Source organism: Brachyhypopomus gauderio, chromosome 6 (genome assembly GCF_052324685.1).
Source record: "Brachyhypopomus gauderio isolate BG-103 chromosome 6, BGAUD_0.2, whole genome shotgun sequence".
NCBI classification, from domain to species: domain Eukaryota; kingdom Metazoa; phylum Chordata; class Actinopteri; order Gymnotiformes; family Hypopomidae; genus Brachyhypopomus; species Brachyhypopomus gauderio.
Window position 1 is genome coordinate 10,426,647 of NC_135216.1, and position 15,852 is coordinate 10,442,498.

Consider the following 15,852-nt stretch of genomic DNA (forward strand, 5'->3'; position numbering starts at 1 on the left):
CAACCAAAAATTATACAAAATTATAATTATACAATTATAAAATAAAGTATATTTAATTAGTAATGTATAACAAAATTACTTTATATTGCAACAGAGCAGATTATGTAGTGATAAAGACCATTTCATGACCTGCAAATCAAAATCCTTTGTGTACCATAACCATGTAATAGGATGAATTAGATATCGCAACCATTTCTCGGAACAAACAACAAAGTTTTAAAACTAAAACTGAGCCAGTGATCAAATTTTAGGCTACTGAATTAGTTACAATTTGTGCTTTCTCACACCACACAATCAGGATGCATCTGTAATGGGTCCCAATACAGCAATCGCTTCAATTTCAAGTAGTCCACCCTTTAGAGAGGAGAACACAAAAGGAAACAAGACAAAATTAGGAATTGCAAACGAAATACATGTAGCTCTGTGGAAACTGTCTGAAATAGTCAAAGATGATTCGTCTTGGGTCAGTTTACACACTGACAATTTACTATTGGTTCATTTTTTATTCAATTAAATTCAATAAGGTGACTTTTTGTAAATTAAAGCCCAGTGCTTTAGTTATATATCTGCTCCTTTATTATACCAGCAGACTTACTCGGGGTACGGCAGAAACCTGGTAAGCAGACCTGGCTGGGATGTTCCTGCTGAAAACTAAAACAGAGTTACAGAGATAACTAAATCAAGCAATTACATTTAAGAAACCTAAATTCTTTGAATTGGTGCTGTTTTTGCTCATATAGAGATGTTTTTCCTCATTTCACATAATAACAACAACAATACACACACACACACACGAGCACCACGAGTGTAGTGTCCCTTCCCCATCCTTATCTATGAGAAGTAAGGAAACTTTTATACAAATGTAAACATTTTTAAAGCATGATCAGTCTATGTGTGGTGGGGGGTCTGTGTTGTCAGGCTGTCTGGAACAGAAAAAGCTTAATTTTCAATGGCCCACACTGTATCTCCTTACACACAGTCACTGTGATTGAATTACCACTGCACATGATATCAGAGAGGCAATTCCGCACAAAGCATCCCACTACGTAGCGTTTGAGTAGCAAACTATAAGAGTCTAATTCAGGATGCTTAAAAAATCTAAAATCTAGATTTCTTTATTAAAGTACATAATTGTAACTGGGCAATGGATATATCTAAATCACAATCAAACACAATAGTCTTCTGGGCAGCACTCATCACAACAACACTACTCAGTTCATTCATTTGCTCTGTGAGCTAAAGGAAACGCCGATGAGCGTTAATTCAGGAAGGCTATACAGTGAGGGGGAAAAAACAGTGCCACCTTGTGGTCATTGCTGAATGTAGCAGTGCCTATGAGCAAACCCTAGTTTACTTACATTGCTTATAAATATCATTGACACAGTTAAAGTCACTGATGTCTGTCAAGAATACAGTCGTCTTGACAACTGAAACACAAACATACACACACACACACACACACACACACACACAAAAACAAATCAATATCATAAATACAATACAAAAGAATTCTCAATGTAGAAAGCCTTACCATTTTCATATCCACATCCAGCTGTTTTCAAGATCTCGCCCATGTTAATAAGTGCCTTTGAATAAAAAACAAAACAAATACTAAAATAGAAAATCGTACAAATACTATTGAGCTCTTCAGAGCTCATGTTGGGACCCTCTAACATTAATGACCACATTAGTTTGTCACAGTGTTGTCCACTGAGTCTGTGTCTCACCTGTTTGGCCTGGGCCTGCACCCCTCCAGTTACCAACTGTCCTGATGCTACGTCCAAACCGATTTGACCCGAGATATACATAGTACGATCCACCACCACTGCCTGGCTGAATTTAAAAACGGTAAATAAAACGTAACGTAGGAGGAGAACACTTTTTATGTCATGATATAACTAAACAGTTACTAAAATTATTAGATTTTGTAGGTCCACGTCCCTGTAGCTGCCAAAACCACTCATACTGAAGACATACTGAATTTATTTCTGTCATTGTAGATTATTTAGGTTTCATACGTTTTGCTGAATAATAATGACAAATGTTATGGCCTGGTGGTTAGGGAACTGGTCTTGTGACCGGAGGGTCGTGGGTTCGATCCCCAGACCTGAGGCCATGACTGAGGTGCCCCTGAGCAAGGCACCTTAACCCTCAATTGCTCACTTGTATAAACACAAGATAAAAATGTAAGTAGCTCTGGATAAGGGCATCTGCAAAATGCCATAAATGTAAATGTAATCCACTTGACAGATACAAAAAAAAAAAAAAAAAAAACAGGATAGAAAATTAATTCTAGGTATTATTTATAGGTATCTATATATTATTTATTATTTATTGGCTGAGATCGTTCCTCCCCCTCATTGACGTCTCAAGTGCACAGATTAACATGACACTTAATTTAAACATTTAATTTACAAATTTAATTTTGTTGAGCAACTTGAAGGATTGTAATGTGTCTCGAAAGAAAAAATAAAAAACAGAAAAGAAAAAAATTACAGGATTTCTTTACTAAATGTTAGCTAAATGAAATCAAGGTGACGTTAAGCCAGTTAATGACATTGTTCAGTCAGACAAGAGCGGCCTACCTGTATATGCCCTGCATGATTGGGGCTTTAGGTGTATAATGTATTTGTCTTCTAATAGACGTCATGTCGTCCAGTATAAGAAAAAGCAAAAAGTGTCTTCCAAAATGTAGCTGTGTTCACTTATACTCTACAACGACACGCCTCCGAATAAATATTGAGCAAATAATTAACGCGCCCTTTTCCTGTCCCTCCTAGTTTTAATACTATGGGCCCTCTCTCTCCATCTCATATGGATGAGATGTCATAGTAATATGTGTGGACTCAAATGTTGTGTAAACACCTCACATATATATTTGAGAGGAGATTTAGCTATGATTCATAGGAGATTCATATAGGCCATGAAACCTCTCTCTAGCCGTCCATGGTGCTTGATTTGATACTGGTCTGCTATGTAATAAACGTTTTATACACAAGCGAGTCAGTGTCAGTGAAGGCTTCTTCTGCGTCTTCACAGCACTGCTACAGAATACACCTCCATGGGGCAACCTAGATGGGGCCTTGTGAGATAGATTTAAAAAAGACTAGTGGTAACACTGAGCCCAGGAAAACTGGCAGAATAAAAAATAATACAAGAATAAAAAGAGGCAAAGTAAATACAAAGGATAAAGGGGAAAAACTGAAGAGAAATAAGAGAGGTTAACGATAATAGAGAAAACAAGAGGAAATGGATGAGATAATGGCAAATAAAGGGAGGATAGAAGAGAAAAGAAAAAATGAATATAGAGAAATGAGTGAAACAGAAGAGTTAAGAAAAAGGCTACTATGAGTATGAAAGTATGAATGAGTCAACTTTGAACATTTGGGATTAGATGTTTTTTGTGTTTTTTGGGTTAATGTTGACTTTGATGTGTGCTTTGTGCACTTTGGAAGGGTGACTGGCCTCTGTGTGTGTGTGTGTGTGTGTGTGTGTGTGTGTGTGTGTGTGTGTGTAGAGCTGGTCTCCCTGTGTGTGCATGGCGTTGTCTTAGTGGCATTCCAGCTGTGTGTGAGAGGCTGCAGGCTTGGGTTGTATTATGTGATTGTGATTTTGATATGGAATAGGCATATCTGTTGTGGTTAAGAAGAGGTGAGAAAGAGGACTTTATGAAATAGTTTATGAACCTCTTTCGGAGGACTTGGATAAAATATATCAACCTCTTTCTGAGGAATTTGTTAAGATTTATGAGCTTGGGTGGTTAGCGAGCCAGTCTTGTGTTCAGAGGGTCATGGCTTTGATTTGGTGACTGAAATGCTGTTGAGCAAAGTTCCTGTACTTAAGCCCAACTGCTCCAGGCTAGGGCTGCCCACCGCTCTGGGCATGTGTGTATTCACTGCCCCCTATAGAGTCTGTGTGTGTGTGTGTGTGTGTGTGTGTGTGTGTGTGTGTGTGTGTGTGTGTGTTCTCACTGCATGGATGGGTTAAACTCTGTTGAGAGTAACACTCAGGTGAGAGTGTTATTGTTTGTGCGTTTTTCTGGGGCTTTATATAGGATAGGATTTTTGTTTATTTGCTAGATATTTAAGGAACTTTTCCTTATGATTTGATAGATTGCTTGTGTGTTTAATGAATACTATAGGACCTATAGTATAGGTGGACATAGTGTTGTGACTGTACATTAATGCGGTTTCGATTCCTTTGGAGTAGGCAAATTTATTCCATTTTCTATTGATTGTGGTAAAATAGTGGTTGTAAATAGTGGTCTAATTAGTTTCAGAAGTACAACTGGTGGATAACAAGAAAAAAGAGAAGAAGCAGAATCTAGTTATACAAACTCAGTCTCCACTTAATCAACCGTTACCACAAGCCCAGCCAAATCAGGTTCAGCCCCAATTGCCAAAGCCTTCATCTTTGGTTCTAGTCATTTCCTGCCCACAGCCAGTGTTCAGTCAAGTGCAAACCTGGAGAGAAAAAGGTCGAAGAAGATTTTAGAGGTGCCCAGAGGAGCATCAGGGCCAGAGAGAGAGCCAACAATAGAGATGAAAGTAAATTATTGACCATTGGAAGTGATGGCGGATTGTGAAGCTGCTTATATTCCACCTGAAGATGCTTTACATCTCCTCATGTCTGGTCAATGGATTCGGACATTTGGGTTTGAGGGAGTGATTCCTCTCACTGAGCTCTGCTATAAAAAATTGAAGACAACAATACCTATACTGGCATCAAAACATATCAGAACACCTATTGCATCGCAATTCCATCGTGCGCTCAAGTATTTCAAGAATGCTGCCCAAGCCAGAGTTCTCTAGACATAGACTGTACTGGCTTCAGTTATATCCCTACATGAATTCTTACAATTCCTCCTTTTTCAAATTAGTCTGAAGTGCTCCATGTAGTCACCTAAGGCAGAGGGGCCATGATAGAATCTTCCTGTCTAGATTGTTTGATGGACAATTTAAGAAAGATGGCTGCCTGATGTTTTTTTTTCCCCTCATACTCCATAAAGTAGCTGTATTGCTAAGACTGTGCTGTAGGAAGCACATGTAGGAGGAATTGTTATTTTGTCACAACTACAAATATGTATGCATTCGTTTTTTGAGACTGCATAGTTTTGAAGGGGGAAAATATGTGTCTCGGGTTTAGGCAGTGACTTATTAATGTAGTGATTAGGACCGGCTAGGATTCATATGGTACTAGTTTAAGTGAAAAGACTCTTGTCTAAATGTCAAAGGTTAAGGTGTGCAGGGCCCCCATCTTTTTCTGTCTGTCCTTGTCTCAGTATCGTGGGCCCTCTCTCTCTCCATCTCATATTTCTGTTTCATATGGATGAGATTTTATGCCAATATGTGTGGCCTCAAATTTTGTGTAAACACCTCGCATATTATAGGAGAGATGATGTGATTCAGGAGATTTGTGACTGTAGGTATTCTTGAGGTTGTATGCAGTGCCATCCTCTTGCAGGGGGTTGAATACAACTTGGAAGCACTGTAGACACAAGTGTGCATTCCTATTGCAATTTGAAATATGTAAAAAAAAAATCAACACTGTTTGAAAATACCTTTGCTATTTATTAAATGTGCATTGACTTATTTTGTGAGGTAAATACAATGGGAAATACAAAAATCACAAAAAAATTATAAAAAAATATGAAATTCTAATACTGTTAAGTAAATGTATTATTGTAAAACTGAATTATTTTATATTGCATCAGAGCAGGTAATGTAGTGATACAGATCATTTCATGACCTGCAAATCAAAGTAATTTATGTACCATAGTCATGCAATAGGATGAATTAGATATTGCAACCATTAGATATTGCAACCAAACAAATTCTATAACCAAAACTGAATCAGCGATCAAATTTTAGGTTACTGAATTAGTTACAATTTGTGCTTTCTCACACCACATAGTCAGGATGCATCTGTAATGGTTCCCAATACAGCAACCGCTTCAATTTCAACAAGTCCACCCTTTAGAGAGGAGAACACAAAAGGAAACAAGACAAAATTAGGAATTGCAAACCAAATACATGTAGCTCTGTGGAAACTGTCTGAAATAGTCAGAGGTGATTAGTCTTGGGTCAGTTTACACACTGACAATTTCCTCAGGTTTAAATTTTCATTCATTAAATGGTGGATTTTTATAAATAAACCCAGTGTACTTTAATTATAATTGATAAAGTTATACACCAGCAGACTTACTCGGGGTAGGGCAGCAACTTGGTAGGCAGCTCTGGCTGGGAAGTTCCTGCTGAAAACTAAAACAAGAAACAGAATTACTGACATAACTAAATTAAGCAATTACATTTAAGAAACCTAAACTCTTGAGTTGGAAATTTTTTCAAATAGACACACACACACACCTTACCCCTATTAATATTAAAGTGTCCTGTTTTTGAAATGACCAATTCACAACAGTTCACCAACATGCAACAGTAATCACGCGAGCAGCATGTGCCCTGTGGGCATTCCAGGTTCAGAAAGTAAAAGGCCTCACCAGGATTTTACTCAAGCTTGCTAGATTTTCTAATTAGTGCAATCCAGGTAAAATAAGTGCAACCAGCACAATCCAGGAAGCCTGAGTAAAATCCTGGAGAGTACTGAACCTGGAATGCACACCTCTGCCTGTGGATAATGAATACATCTAAATCACAAACACAGCAGTCTTCTGGGCAGCACTCATCATAACAACACGACTACTCAGTTCATTCATTTGTTCTGTGAGCTCAAGGAAATGCAGACGATTCAGGTGTACAGTGGAGAAAACCAATGCCACCATGTGGCCAATGTTGAATTTAACAGTGCCTATGAGCAAACCCGTGTACTGTACTTACATTGCTTATAAATATCATTGACACAGTTAAAGTCATTTATGTCCGCCAAGAGTACTGTTGTCTTGACAACTGAAACACAAGCACACACACAAAACCAGATTTTTACATCATATATACACGACACAAAAAATATTCAACGTAGGAAGCCTTACCATTTTCATATCCACATCCAGCTGCTTTCAGAATCTCCCCCATGTTATTAAGTGCCTTTTAATAAAAACCAAAACATTTTGCATCTTCAGAGCTCATGTTGGGACCCTCTAACATTAATGACCACATTAGTTTGTCACAGTGTTGTCCACTGAGTCTGTGTCTCACCTGTTTGGCCTGGGCCTGCACCCCTCCAGTTACCAACTGTCCTGATGCTACGTCCAAACCGATTTGACCCGAGATATACATAGTACGATCCACCACCACTGCCTGGCTGAATTTAAAAACAGTAAATAAAACGTAGGAGACATGAAAAGAGACATCATGAGGACAGTAACAGGTTACTAAACGTAGGAGACATGAAAAGAGACATCATGAGGACAGTAACAGGTTACTAAACGTAGGAGACATGAAAAGAGACATCATGAGGACAGTAACAGGTTACTAAACGTAGGAGACATGAAAAGAGACGTCTTGAGGACAGTAACAGGTTACTAAACGTAGGAGACATGAAAAGAGACGTCATGAGGACAATAACAGGTTACTAAATGAAGGAGACATGAAGAGAGACGTCATGAGGACAGTAACAGGTTACTAAATGAAGGAGACATGAAGAGAGACGTCATGAGGCCAGTAACAGGTTACTAAACGTAGGAGACATGAAGAGAGACGTCATGAGGACAGTAACAGGTTACTAAACGTAGGAGACATGAAGAGACATCATGAGGCCAGTAACAGGTTACTAAATGAAGGAGACATGAAGAGACATTATGAGGACAGTAACAGGTTACTAAATGAAGGAGACATGAAGAGAGACGTCATGAGGACAGTAACAGGTTACTAAATGAAGGAGACATGAAGAGACATTATGAGGACAGTAACAGGTTACTAAATGAAGGAGACATGAAGAGAGATATAATGAGGAGAGTAACAGGTTACTAAACGTAGGAGACATGAAGAGAGACGTCATGAGGACAGTAACAGGTTACTAAATGAAGGAGACCTGAAGAGAGACGTCATGAGGACAGTAACAGGTTACTAAACGTAGGAGACATGAAGAGAGACGTCATGAGGACAATAACAGGTTACTAAATGAAGGAGACATGAAGAGACGTCATGAGGACAGTAACAGGTTACTAAACGTAGGAGACATGAAGAGAAACCACATGAGGACAGTAACAGGTTACTAGATGAAGGAGACATGAAGAGACGTCATGAGGACAGTAACAGGTTACTAAACAATGAGACTTTGTACTCCTCCGTCCCTAGAGCTGCCAAACCCGGTAATACTGAAGAGAACCATAAACGTACTGAATTCATTTATGTCACTGTAGATTATTTAAGAGATTTATTAAACAGATTCAAATCTTTTGAACATGTCCAAAAAACACAACGGAATAAAAATACATCTCGGTAGGTTTGTGCGGCCTGTATTAACCGAGTTCGTTCCCCTCAGCGACGTCTCAAGGGCTCAGAATAAAGTAACATTTAATTAAAAAACGCGCAATTTTGTTGTGCAATTTAAAATATGTGATAATGTGTCTCGAAACAAATAAAGATGGTGCAGCCTGAACCTTAATGTTACCGAAAGCCAATTCATAACATTATACCATCACACATATCACTACCTGTATATTCCCTGCCTAATTGGGGCTTGAGGTGAATATAGTATTTGTCTTCGAATAGAAGTCATCTCGTCCAATATAAGAAGTAAAAGCAAGAAATATCTTGCAGAAAGTTGCTGACTTCGCTTTAGATACTCTGTCGACACGCCTCCGAATAAATATCGAGCAAATTATTAACGTTTGTCAGTAATGTCATCCAAAGACTGGGCCTAACAGAACACGGAGGGTAAAGGTGTTATTTTGGTAAGAGATTGAGTTCACAAACATATAAATATTATAAGGTATACCAATATTGTTCCAGAAATGTTTTCTGACCTGTAAGGACCGATTGCTGCTGGTGCAGCGGCGGTGTTGATAATCCGTCGAATTATTGCAGACATTATTATCAGATGGTTTCTCGGCGGAACTGTCAGTGTAGTCGAATGGATGAAACTTTGTGTGGTCCAGACAGACACGCTGAGTTTGTCCCAGCACTTCCAGTTCAAGTGACACAATGTACCGTAATCATTCACATATTGCCGCACGATGGATTGGACAAAGCGCACTTAGATTTTAGAATTAGAATTCCTATGCATGTCAGCTTTAATTGAGATTAAATGCAAATGAAATGCAAAAGACAAATGAAATATGTGTGTAGTACTAGGTAAGGTAACGGCACTCGATCTAAACACTGTAAGGTATTGCTGTTTTACAGTGAAGACAACATTGAGAACTTAAATTTGTCTGGCAAAATTTCTTATTCGTTAAATTGCATGGACAGGATGCAAAAAAGAGCAAGCAGCATCTTTAGTCGTGAGTACATAAGAAAAATATAGTGTTTTGGACAATATGCTTTATTCAGTGTGATGTATACGTCTATGTATACCGAAACTGTCCTTAATAAACAAGACATGCAACACTAATAACTTTGTACATCAGTACTAATGTATAGTTTCCTTCATATAAGATATGATGGTAAAGCAAAAAGTCACATTTTGAAACATTTACTGAGACAAGAATCAGACATTTTCAAATCTAAAATGAAAAAAGAAAAAAATGTTTTACAAGTCCACTTAAAGATGAAAAGACAGAAACTTGACCTTAAACGCCACCCTTGGGGACTGAGTAACAAACTCCGATCAGAAGAAAAACCTTTCTCCAGAACAGAAGAGACAAAACCCTCCATGTTGTACTCTTCTAACAAGTAGAAAAAATGATGGCATGTTTAGAGTTTTGTTTATACAAAATGTAAAGTGTCTAAGGGTAGAGAAGTTAGCATTCAATTTGTTATTAAAAAGGTTTTCATGCACAGCAGCCATAAAAGCTAATGAATAATGCATAATAAATTAGGATATACAATGAAAATAGTTCCATCTATGTCAAAATATGAAACACATTGATACAAACTCACAAAGGATAAAATAAGGCATTTCAAGCACACCTTTAACCTGACTTTACAAACTTGCAAAACCAGTGCAAACATTAATACGCTTCATATAATTTTGTGTAAAAGCAATAAAAATGTCCTCAGTATGGGCTATAGAGTGGGAAAATCCCATAAAGGCCAACATATATTCTAGGTTGCTATTTGTAGCATGTGTGTCGCAGATTTTCTCAGATGAGTAGCATTGCTGAGGCTTCAATAACAGATCAAATAATATTACTGGTCCCATAGAAACAAGAGATTACACTAACTACCACTAAACCAACCAATCCCTGACAAAGACAAGAAGGATAATGAGAAGCTATGAGGAAGCCCCTGAGACCAAGTGAAGGAGTTTGAGCATATGAAAACCACTCCCACATGCTAAACATATGATGGAGGCACTAGTACAGAATGAAAACAGCAATATGAAGATGCATGTTCAAAATATCTAAAACTGACAAAACATTACATTCAGCACAGAAACCAAACACAGGAAACAAACATGGTCCATATGTATTTACAGGGCTAAACTGTGTCCTTATGAAGAATCTTAATGGGAAGTACAGCAAGAAATTCCACAGTCTGCAGCCTATTACAACTTTAAAGAAGACATATTTAAAACTTAATTCAAAGCCTATTTTAAGTTCAGTCTACAAAAATCATGGTCCAATAACATCAGTACTCCACTTAAACCAATTTTAGACAAAAAAAGCAAAACATCCATTAGTTTTATTAACTGGGAGTGAACCGTGTATGTTCTCCAAGACATTCCCCATCTTTGATTGTCCGTCCCCCCCCCCCCCCCCCCCCTTTGAAAAATAAACTTTAAACATCCAACCAAGAGTGTCTTATGTGCTTCTCCTAAAACATATCACAACTTCAGAGATCTTAAATCATGCATTCCACTCTAGTTGCATTAAGATACATCAGAGTGGTATATGATGATACTATAGCTAGGGTGATAAATGTGAAAACATACAGGGGAGAAGAAAGGGGACACTTTCCTGATTCTGCGTGGTACTTCAGTCATGCCCTGCACAATCTCCTGATTTTTCAGTGGAATGAATTGAAATGATCAAATTATATTTATTGCTGACTCCGTGTTTGCTGTCTACAGTAGTTTTAATGTTAAGCATTTTGGAGAAATTGTTCACAGAGCTACTGTGAAGACATGGCTCAGGTCTCCTACAGAGGACAAACTAAAATAAAAACCTTAGCCAATGCTCCCATGAACAGCACACAGCAGGGGGCTTACTCAACTAGGCAGGGTCTCAGCATAGAACTGGATGGAACATCTTCAAGGAAATGTAATATCGGGTCTGCTAATTGTGAATGTGCATTTCCCTTAGAAGTTTTGCTGCCGACGCTTCTTAGCATCCATGGCATCGAGGATGGGCTGCCTCTTAGCAGTGTAGCGCTGACGCAACTCCTCAATCTCCCGCTCCATCATCGGGTCCAGAGCACTCAGGCGCATCTGTAGCTCCTCAAAGTCTAGGTTCTTCAGCTACACACACACACACACACACACACACACACACACACACACACACACACACACACACACACACACACACACACACACACACACACACACACACACACACACACACACCTGCTCAATACTGCACTAAATTTTAACAGACAAGGAAAATTAAATGGTGTGTGGGTACTTACAAAATCAAAGTCTCCATCCTGGGGTACTTTCCAGTTATCTGGGAAAGCAGTCTTGGGTATAAGGTAGGGATCCTGCTGGTTGTGATTGTAACTCTCCTGAGCTTTATTGGAGTCCTGCTTGTCAAAATAATCCATGAAAGATGGCCGCTGGCCTTGCTGTGCCGTAGGGTTCCCTTTATTTGTAAACGGGGGAAAAAAAGCATATTTTATAAGCAAGTGTCATACTTTAATATATATAACATTTTGTGAAAGACCAAAGACTCACTCCTCATTGAGCCTACGTCTTCATCCTCATCTTCCTCGTCACTATTGATCACCATAGTGCCCAAGTCTGACTCGAGCATAGTGCTGCCATGCTCGATCATGGTCTGCGCACCGTCGCTCATCGTGCCTGTGGCCCGCATGGTGCCAGCCGTCTCCGAGCCAGACTTCACCATGGTGTGGGAGTCCACTTCCACCTCTTCCTCCTATAACCAACACGCACAGCCAGCACAGGTCAGATGGTTCGCGTCCCCGGCCAACTTGAGAAGCACACAAGCCAAGCGTGCAAGCCCGCAAACAAAAAGGATCGTGTTGAACGCCAATCATACAGAGTTTTCATCCTCCTCTTCCAGCTCCCTCTGCTGCTCCTGTTGTCTCTTGGCCTTCATGTCCATGGCTTCTGTGATCAGGTCCCTCAGAATGGACACCGGTTTTGCATTGGTAATGAAGGGATGCTACAAAACAAAGTGAAACAAGATGTGCTATCGAAGCTGGAATATACATTAAATTAGTTATGGTGATTGTTTTAATTTACCTATACATGAATAGACAAACTTCAGACATAGTGTGCATCATATACCTGTAACAGCTGAGTGGCTGTAGCTCTCTGCTCTGGGTTCTTCACTAAACACTTCTTTACAAAATCAGTGAACTCATCACTCCATAGTTCAGGCTTCCGGAATGTAGGTGGGGGATTTGTTGGAATCATGAAAATAGCCTAAAGTAGAGGGCAGAAAAGCCAAAACAAAAAGTTAACGTGACATTTGTGGGGTTTTTTTTTTACTACTCAATATTACCCATAAACACATCATACTCACTCTCATTGGATGAATATCTGCGTAAGGAGGTTTGCCCTCAGCCATTTCTATAGAGGTGATGCCAAGGGACCAGATGTCAGCCACGCAATTGTACCCAATCTCCTGAATCACTTCGGGAGCCATCCAGAATGGCGTGCCAATCACAGTGTTCCTTTTAGCCATGGTGTCCTTTGGAAGACAAAGTGAACAGATGATTACTCATCATATATTAGGAACTGCAATGAAGGAAACATAGCATTCATAGACCAGGAGCTACAATCAGTGCATTTACGCTAAAACAACCAAACAAAAACCCTCACAGTGAGTTGGCCAGCTACTCCAAAGTCAGCTAGTTTAGCATGTCCCTCTGTGTTGAGCAGGATGTTCCCAGCTTTGATGTCCCTGTGGATTTTTCTCATGAAGTGCAGATATTCAAGACCCTTCAAGGTAGACTTAAGTATAGTAGCAATCTCATCCTCTGTGAGCTAAGCATAAAGAAAACAAAACATGGTTAACCTTGAGATAAAAGAAAAATATGTTAATTTTTCACTAGTGACCACCACATTCCCTACTCACCGTTTTGTTGCGTAGCCTGATAATATCCGATACAGAGCCCGCACCACAGTACTCCATAACAATCCACAGGTCTGTGTTTTTGAAATAACTTCCATAGTATTTCACCACATAGGGACTAGACAATATAAACAACAAAATTACTTATTTACTATTATTATGATGTTTGACAGTGCCATCACACATATTGTTCAGACACTTTTCAAACATGTCCATACAATAGATGCAGTCAGTGTGTACATAAGGAAAACAGTCAGTACAAGGATATGATCCTTATGGACGTTTTACCTGTCACACTGCTGCATAATGGAGATCTCCTTGATAATCTCTTGCAGGTCCGACTCCACAGGAACCTGCTTTATGGCCACTACCTGGCCTGATTCCTTGTGGATAGCTTTAAATACACTGCCATACGACCTGGAACAAACATGATCATCACCTGAAGTGCAAACGCATAGATTTCCAACTTATGACAAAATATTATTTTATATATATATTTAATAGTTTTCATTACCCTTCTCCAAGCTTTTCCAGAACATCGAAGACCTCCTCCGGTTGCTTTGTCAGACTGTCTTCGCTGAGCTTCTTTAACTTACTGTGGAGACAGTGAAGTGTTGGGTGTCTAACTCGAGCCACGGACGTTTCCTCACAACTGAGTTAACTTCCGTTATGCGGGGATCAGCTGACGTTAGCACGCTAGGCTACAACACCGACTAAACTTTTAATGACTTAACACACAATTACACCGACCATAACAAGCTGGGTAACTAACACTCAGTGTACCTCGCTAGCTTTCTTAGTTGTCTACAAGTAGACTTGTAGCTAGCTAACGCTACATTGTCTGAATAACAATACACAGTTGGAAAGCTATGCTAGCTAACCAGCTAGCTAATTCGCCAACAATATTATCACCAGTTGATGCGCGTGAACAGCCACATTCATTAGCACAGCTAACTAGACTGTTAGGCTAGCCGGATGGCTAACTAGCTACCTAGCAAGCTCAGTGCTACTTACTTTTTAGGAACCGTCTGCTCCATTGCCAGTAAAATATATAAAATAGACTACCACTATGTACTATTATTTTTTTCAAAAATCACATAAACAAAAACCTAACGAAAACGAGTAGTAATCATGACTTCTTCGGTCCTTAAAAAAGATCAGCTCGCCTCGCTTTTTATTGCATTGAGTTACAACCTCGTGAACTGCACCGTGACCCATCTACCGACGTACGACAAAACCAAAATAAAAGTCCCAGGACATGTGATCAGCGGTAACTGATACGCTTTAGTTCTGTGGCTAGTAGTGCACGATATACATGATTGATGATATACAGAATATCATCAAATGAAAAGCTTACATAAAAAATATATATTTTTCCAATCCTACAAAATCGGACTCCTACACTGAAAATGAAAATATAAGGATGAATCTTTTTCAGTGGGATCATGTTGTGAGAAATACACCAGACATATAAAAATATATGTTTAATATTGCATTTTAAATGTACTGAATACTTTCAGTGAATACAGTATTGAGGAAAAACACATTTGTGGTTTCACTGCTTAATGATTAAAAAACAATTAATCCTCAAGAGTTTATTAACCATGCACAGAGCAGATTATTCCTCTGCATGAAAAAAAATCACTCTTTTCTGCCTTCTAGAGCCACTACTCTATAATTAAACAATTTTCCCTTGTATATATAAATCAGTGAAGCCGTTCCTGGTATTTGCTATTTGATTCACTTCAGTGGCTCTGTTGTTATAAATATTGAGTTACATGAAGCTACATGAAGTAGTAAAAAAGGGTGAATTAAGAAAGATATGAATGAAGTTATATTTATGTAGTGCCTATCAAGATACAAATGAACACAAACAAATAAATAAAACATTTAGATGATTATAGTTATAATGGACAGTCATAGTGAGATGATGCCCATTGTTTCAGATTCATTGTACCTGTATTCTCACCTGAGCTATAATTTGGAAAATACCAGAATATGTATTTCTTCCTTCTCACAGAAGAAGGTGCTGTTAGCATGTTGTATTAAACAGCATGTGACAGCAAAGTGATCTGTCAGTCATGACCTGCAGTCATTATCAGGGCTGACTCAGAGTAGCCAATCACTGGTTAGAGTAAAATGAGTGCTGGAAAGCTGCTTAGCAACTGGTCATCAAGCCGCACGTGCCTCACCCTTGTCGGAGCCTTTAAAGAGACAGAGGTCTGCAAATATCACAAGTGGGAGCACATTTGTTTGAATGATTCAGAAAAAGTGCTGTTTTTCAGCTAAAAATATTAATAAGAAAATTTGACCAATCTTACCTAGGAATGCTGAAATTATTCTACTTATGGTCAATTATTTGCTCTGATGCTTACATTTTATAATGTATAACTCTTACTTATAATAATAATAATAATCAATTTCCAATTCCAGTGCAACAGCTCGAAAAAAGCAAGGAGAGAGGAAAGATTACAGGATGAAAAGGCCCTGATGTGGTTGGTTGAAATATTCTGACCACACGTATGTGTATC

The 15,852-nt window shown here is 38.8% G+C and overlaps 3 protein-coding genes across 4 annotated transcripts; all 3 read right to left on the minus strand.

Moving 5' to 3' along the window:
* Positions 1 to 3: 3 nt before the first annotated feature.
* LOC143516771 (2-iminobutanoate/2-iminopropanoate deaminase-like) lies at positions 4 to 2,769 on the minus strand. Its single transcript, XM_077008593.1, has 6 exons — positions 2,586 to 2,769; positions 1,728 to 1,833; positions 1,532 to 1,586; positions 1,359 to 1,427; positions 596 to 651; positions 4 to 354 (listed from the first exon to the last, which is right to left on the minus strand). The coding sequence occupies exons 1-6, from the start codon at positions 2,648 to 2,650 to the stop codon at positions 295 to 297; spliced, it is 411 nt and encodes a 136-aa protein (XP_076864708.1). The 5' UTR covers positions 2,651 to 2,769; the 3' UTR covers positions 4 to 294.
* A 2,786-nt stretch (positions 2,770 to 5,555) lies between these two features.
* LOC143516770 (2-iminobutanoate/2-iminopropanoate deaminase-like) lies at positions 5,556 to 9,090 on the minus strand. Of its 2 annotated transcripts, none has more exons than XM_077008591.1 (6): positions 8,927 to 9,090; positions 7,155 to 7,260; positions 6,989 to 7,043; positions 6,837 to 6,905; positions 6,205 to 6,260; positions 5,556 to 5,973 (listed from the first exon to the last, which is right to left on the minus strand). In XM_077008591.1, exons 1-6 carry the CDS (start codon positions 8,989 to 8,991, stop codon positions 5,914 to 5,916), a joined length of 411 nt encoding a protein of 136 aa, XP_076864706.1. In that variant the 5' UTR covers positions 8,992 to 9,090; the 3' UTR covers positions 5,556 to 5,913. The 2 variants fall into 2 exon arrangements, with proteins under 2 accessions (XP_076864706.1, XP_076864707.1); XM_077008592.1 differs by lacking the exon at positions 8,927 to 9,090 and adding an exon at positions 8,615 to 8,870.
* A 333-nt stretch (positions 9,091 to 9,423) lies between these two features.
* On the minus strand, positions 9,424 to 14,553 carry stk3 (serine/threonine kinase 3 (STE20 homolog, yeast)). Its single transcript, XM_077008588.1, has 11 exons — positions 14,336 to 14,553; positions 13,836 to 13,916; positions 13,610 to 13,738; positions 13,325 to 13,439; positions 13,069 to 13,233; positions 12,770 to 12,937; positions 12,532 to 12,669; positions 12,281 to 12,406; positions 11,956 to 12,157; positions 11,691 to 11,863; positions 9,424 to 11,520 (listed from the first exon to the last, which is right to left on the minus strand). Exons 1-11 carry the CDS (start codon positions 14,356 to 14,358, stop codon positions 11,362 to 11,364), a joined length of 1,479 nt encoding a protein of 492 aa, XP_076864703.1. The 5' UTR covers positions 14,359 to 14,553; the 3' UTR covers positions 9,424 to 11,361.
* Positions 14,554 to 15,852: the final 1,299 nt, after the last annotated feature.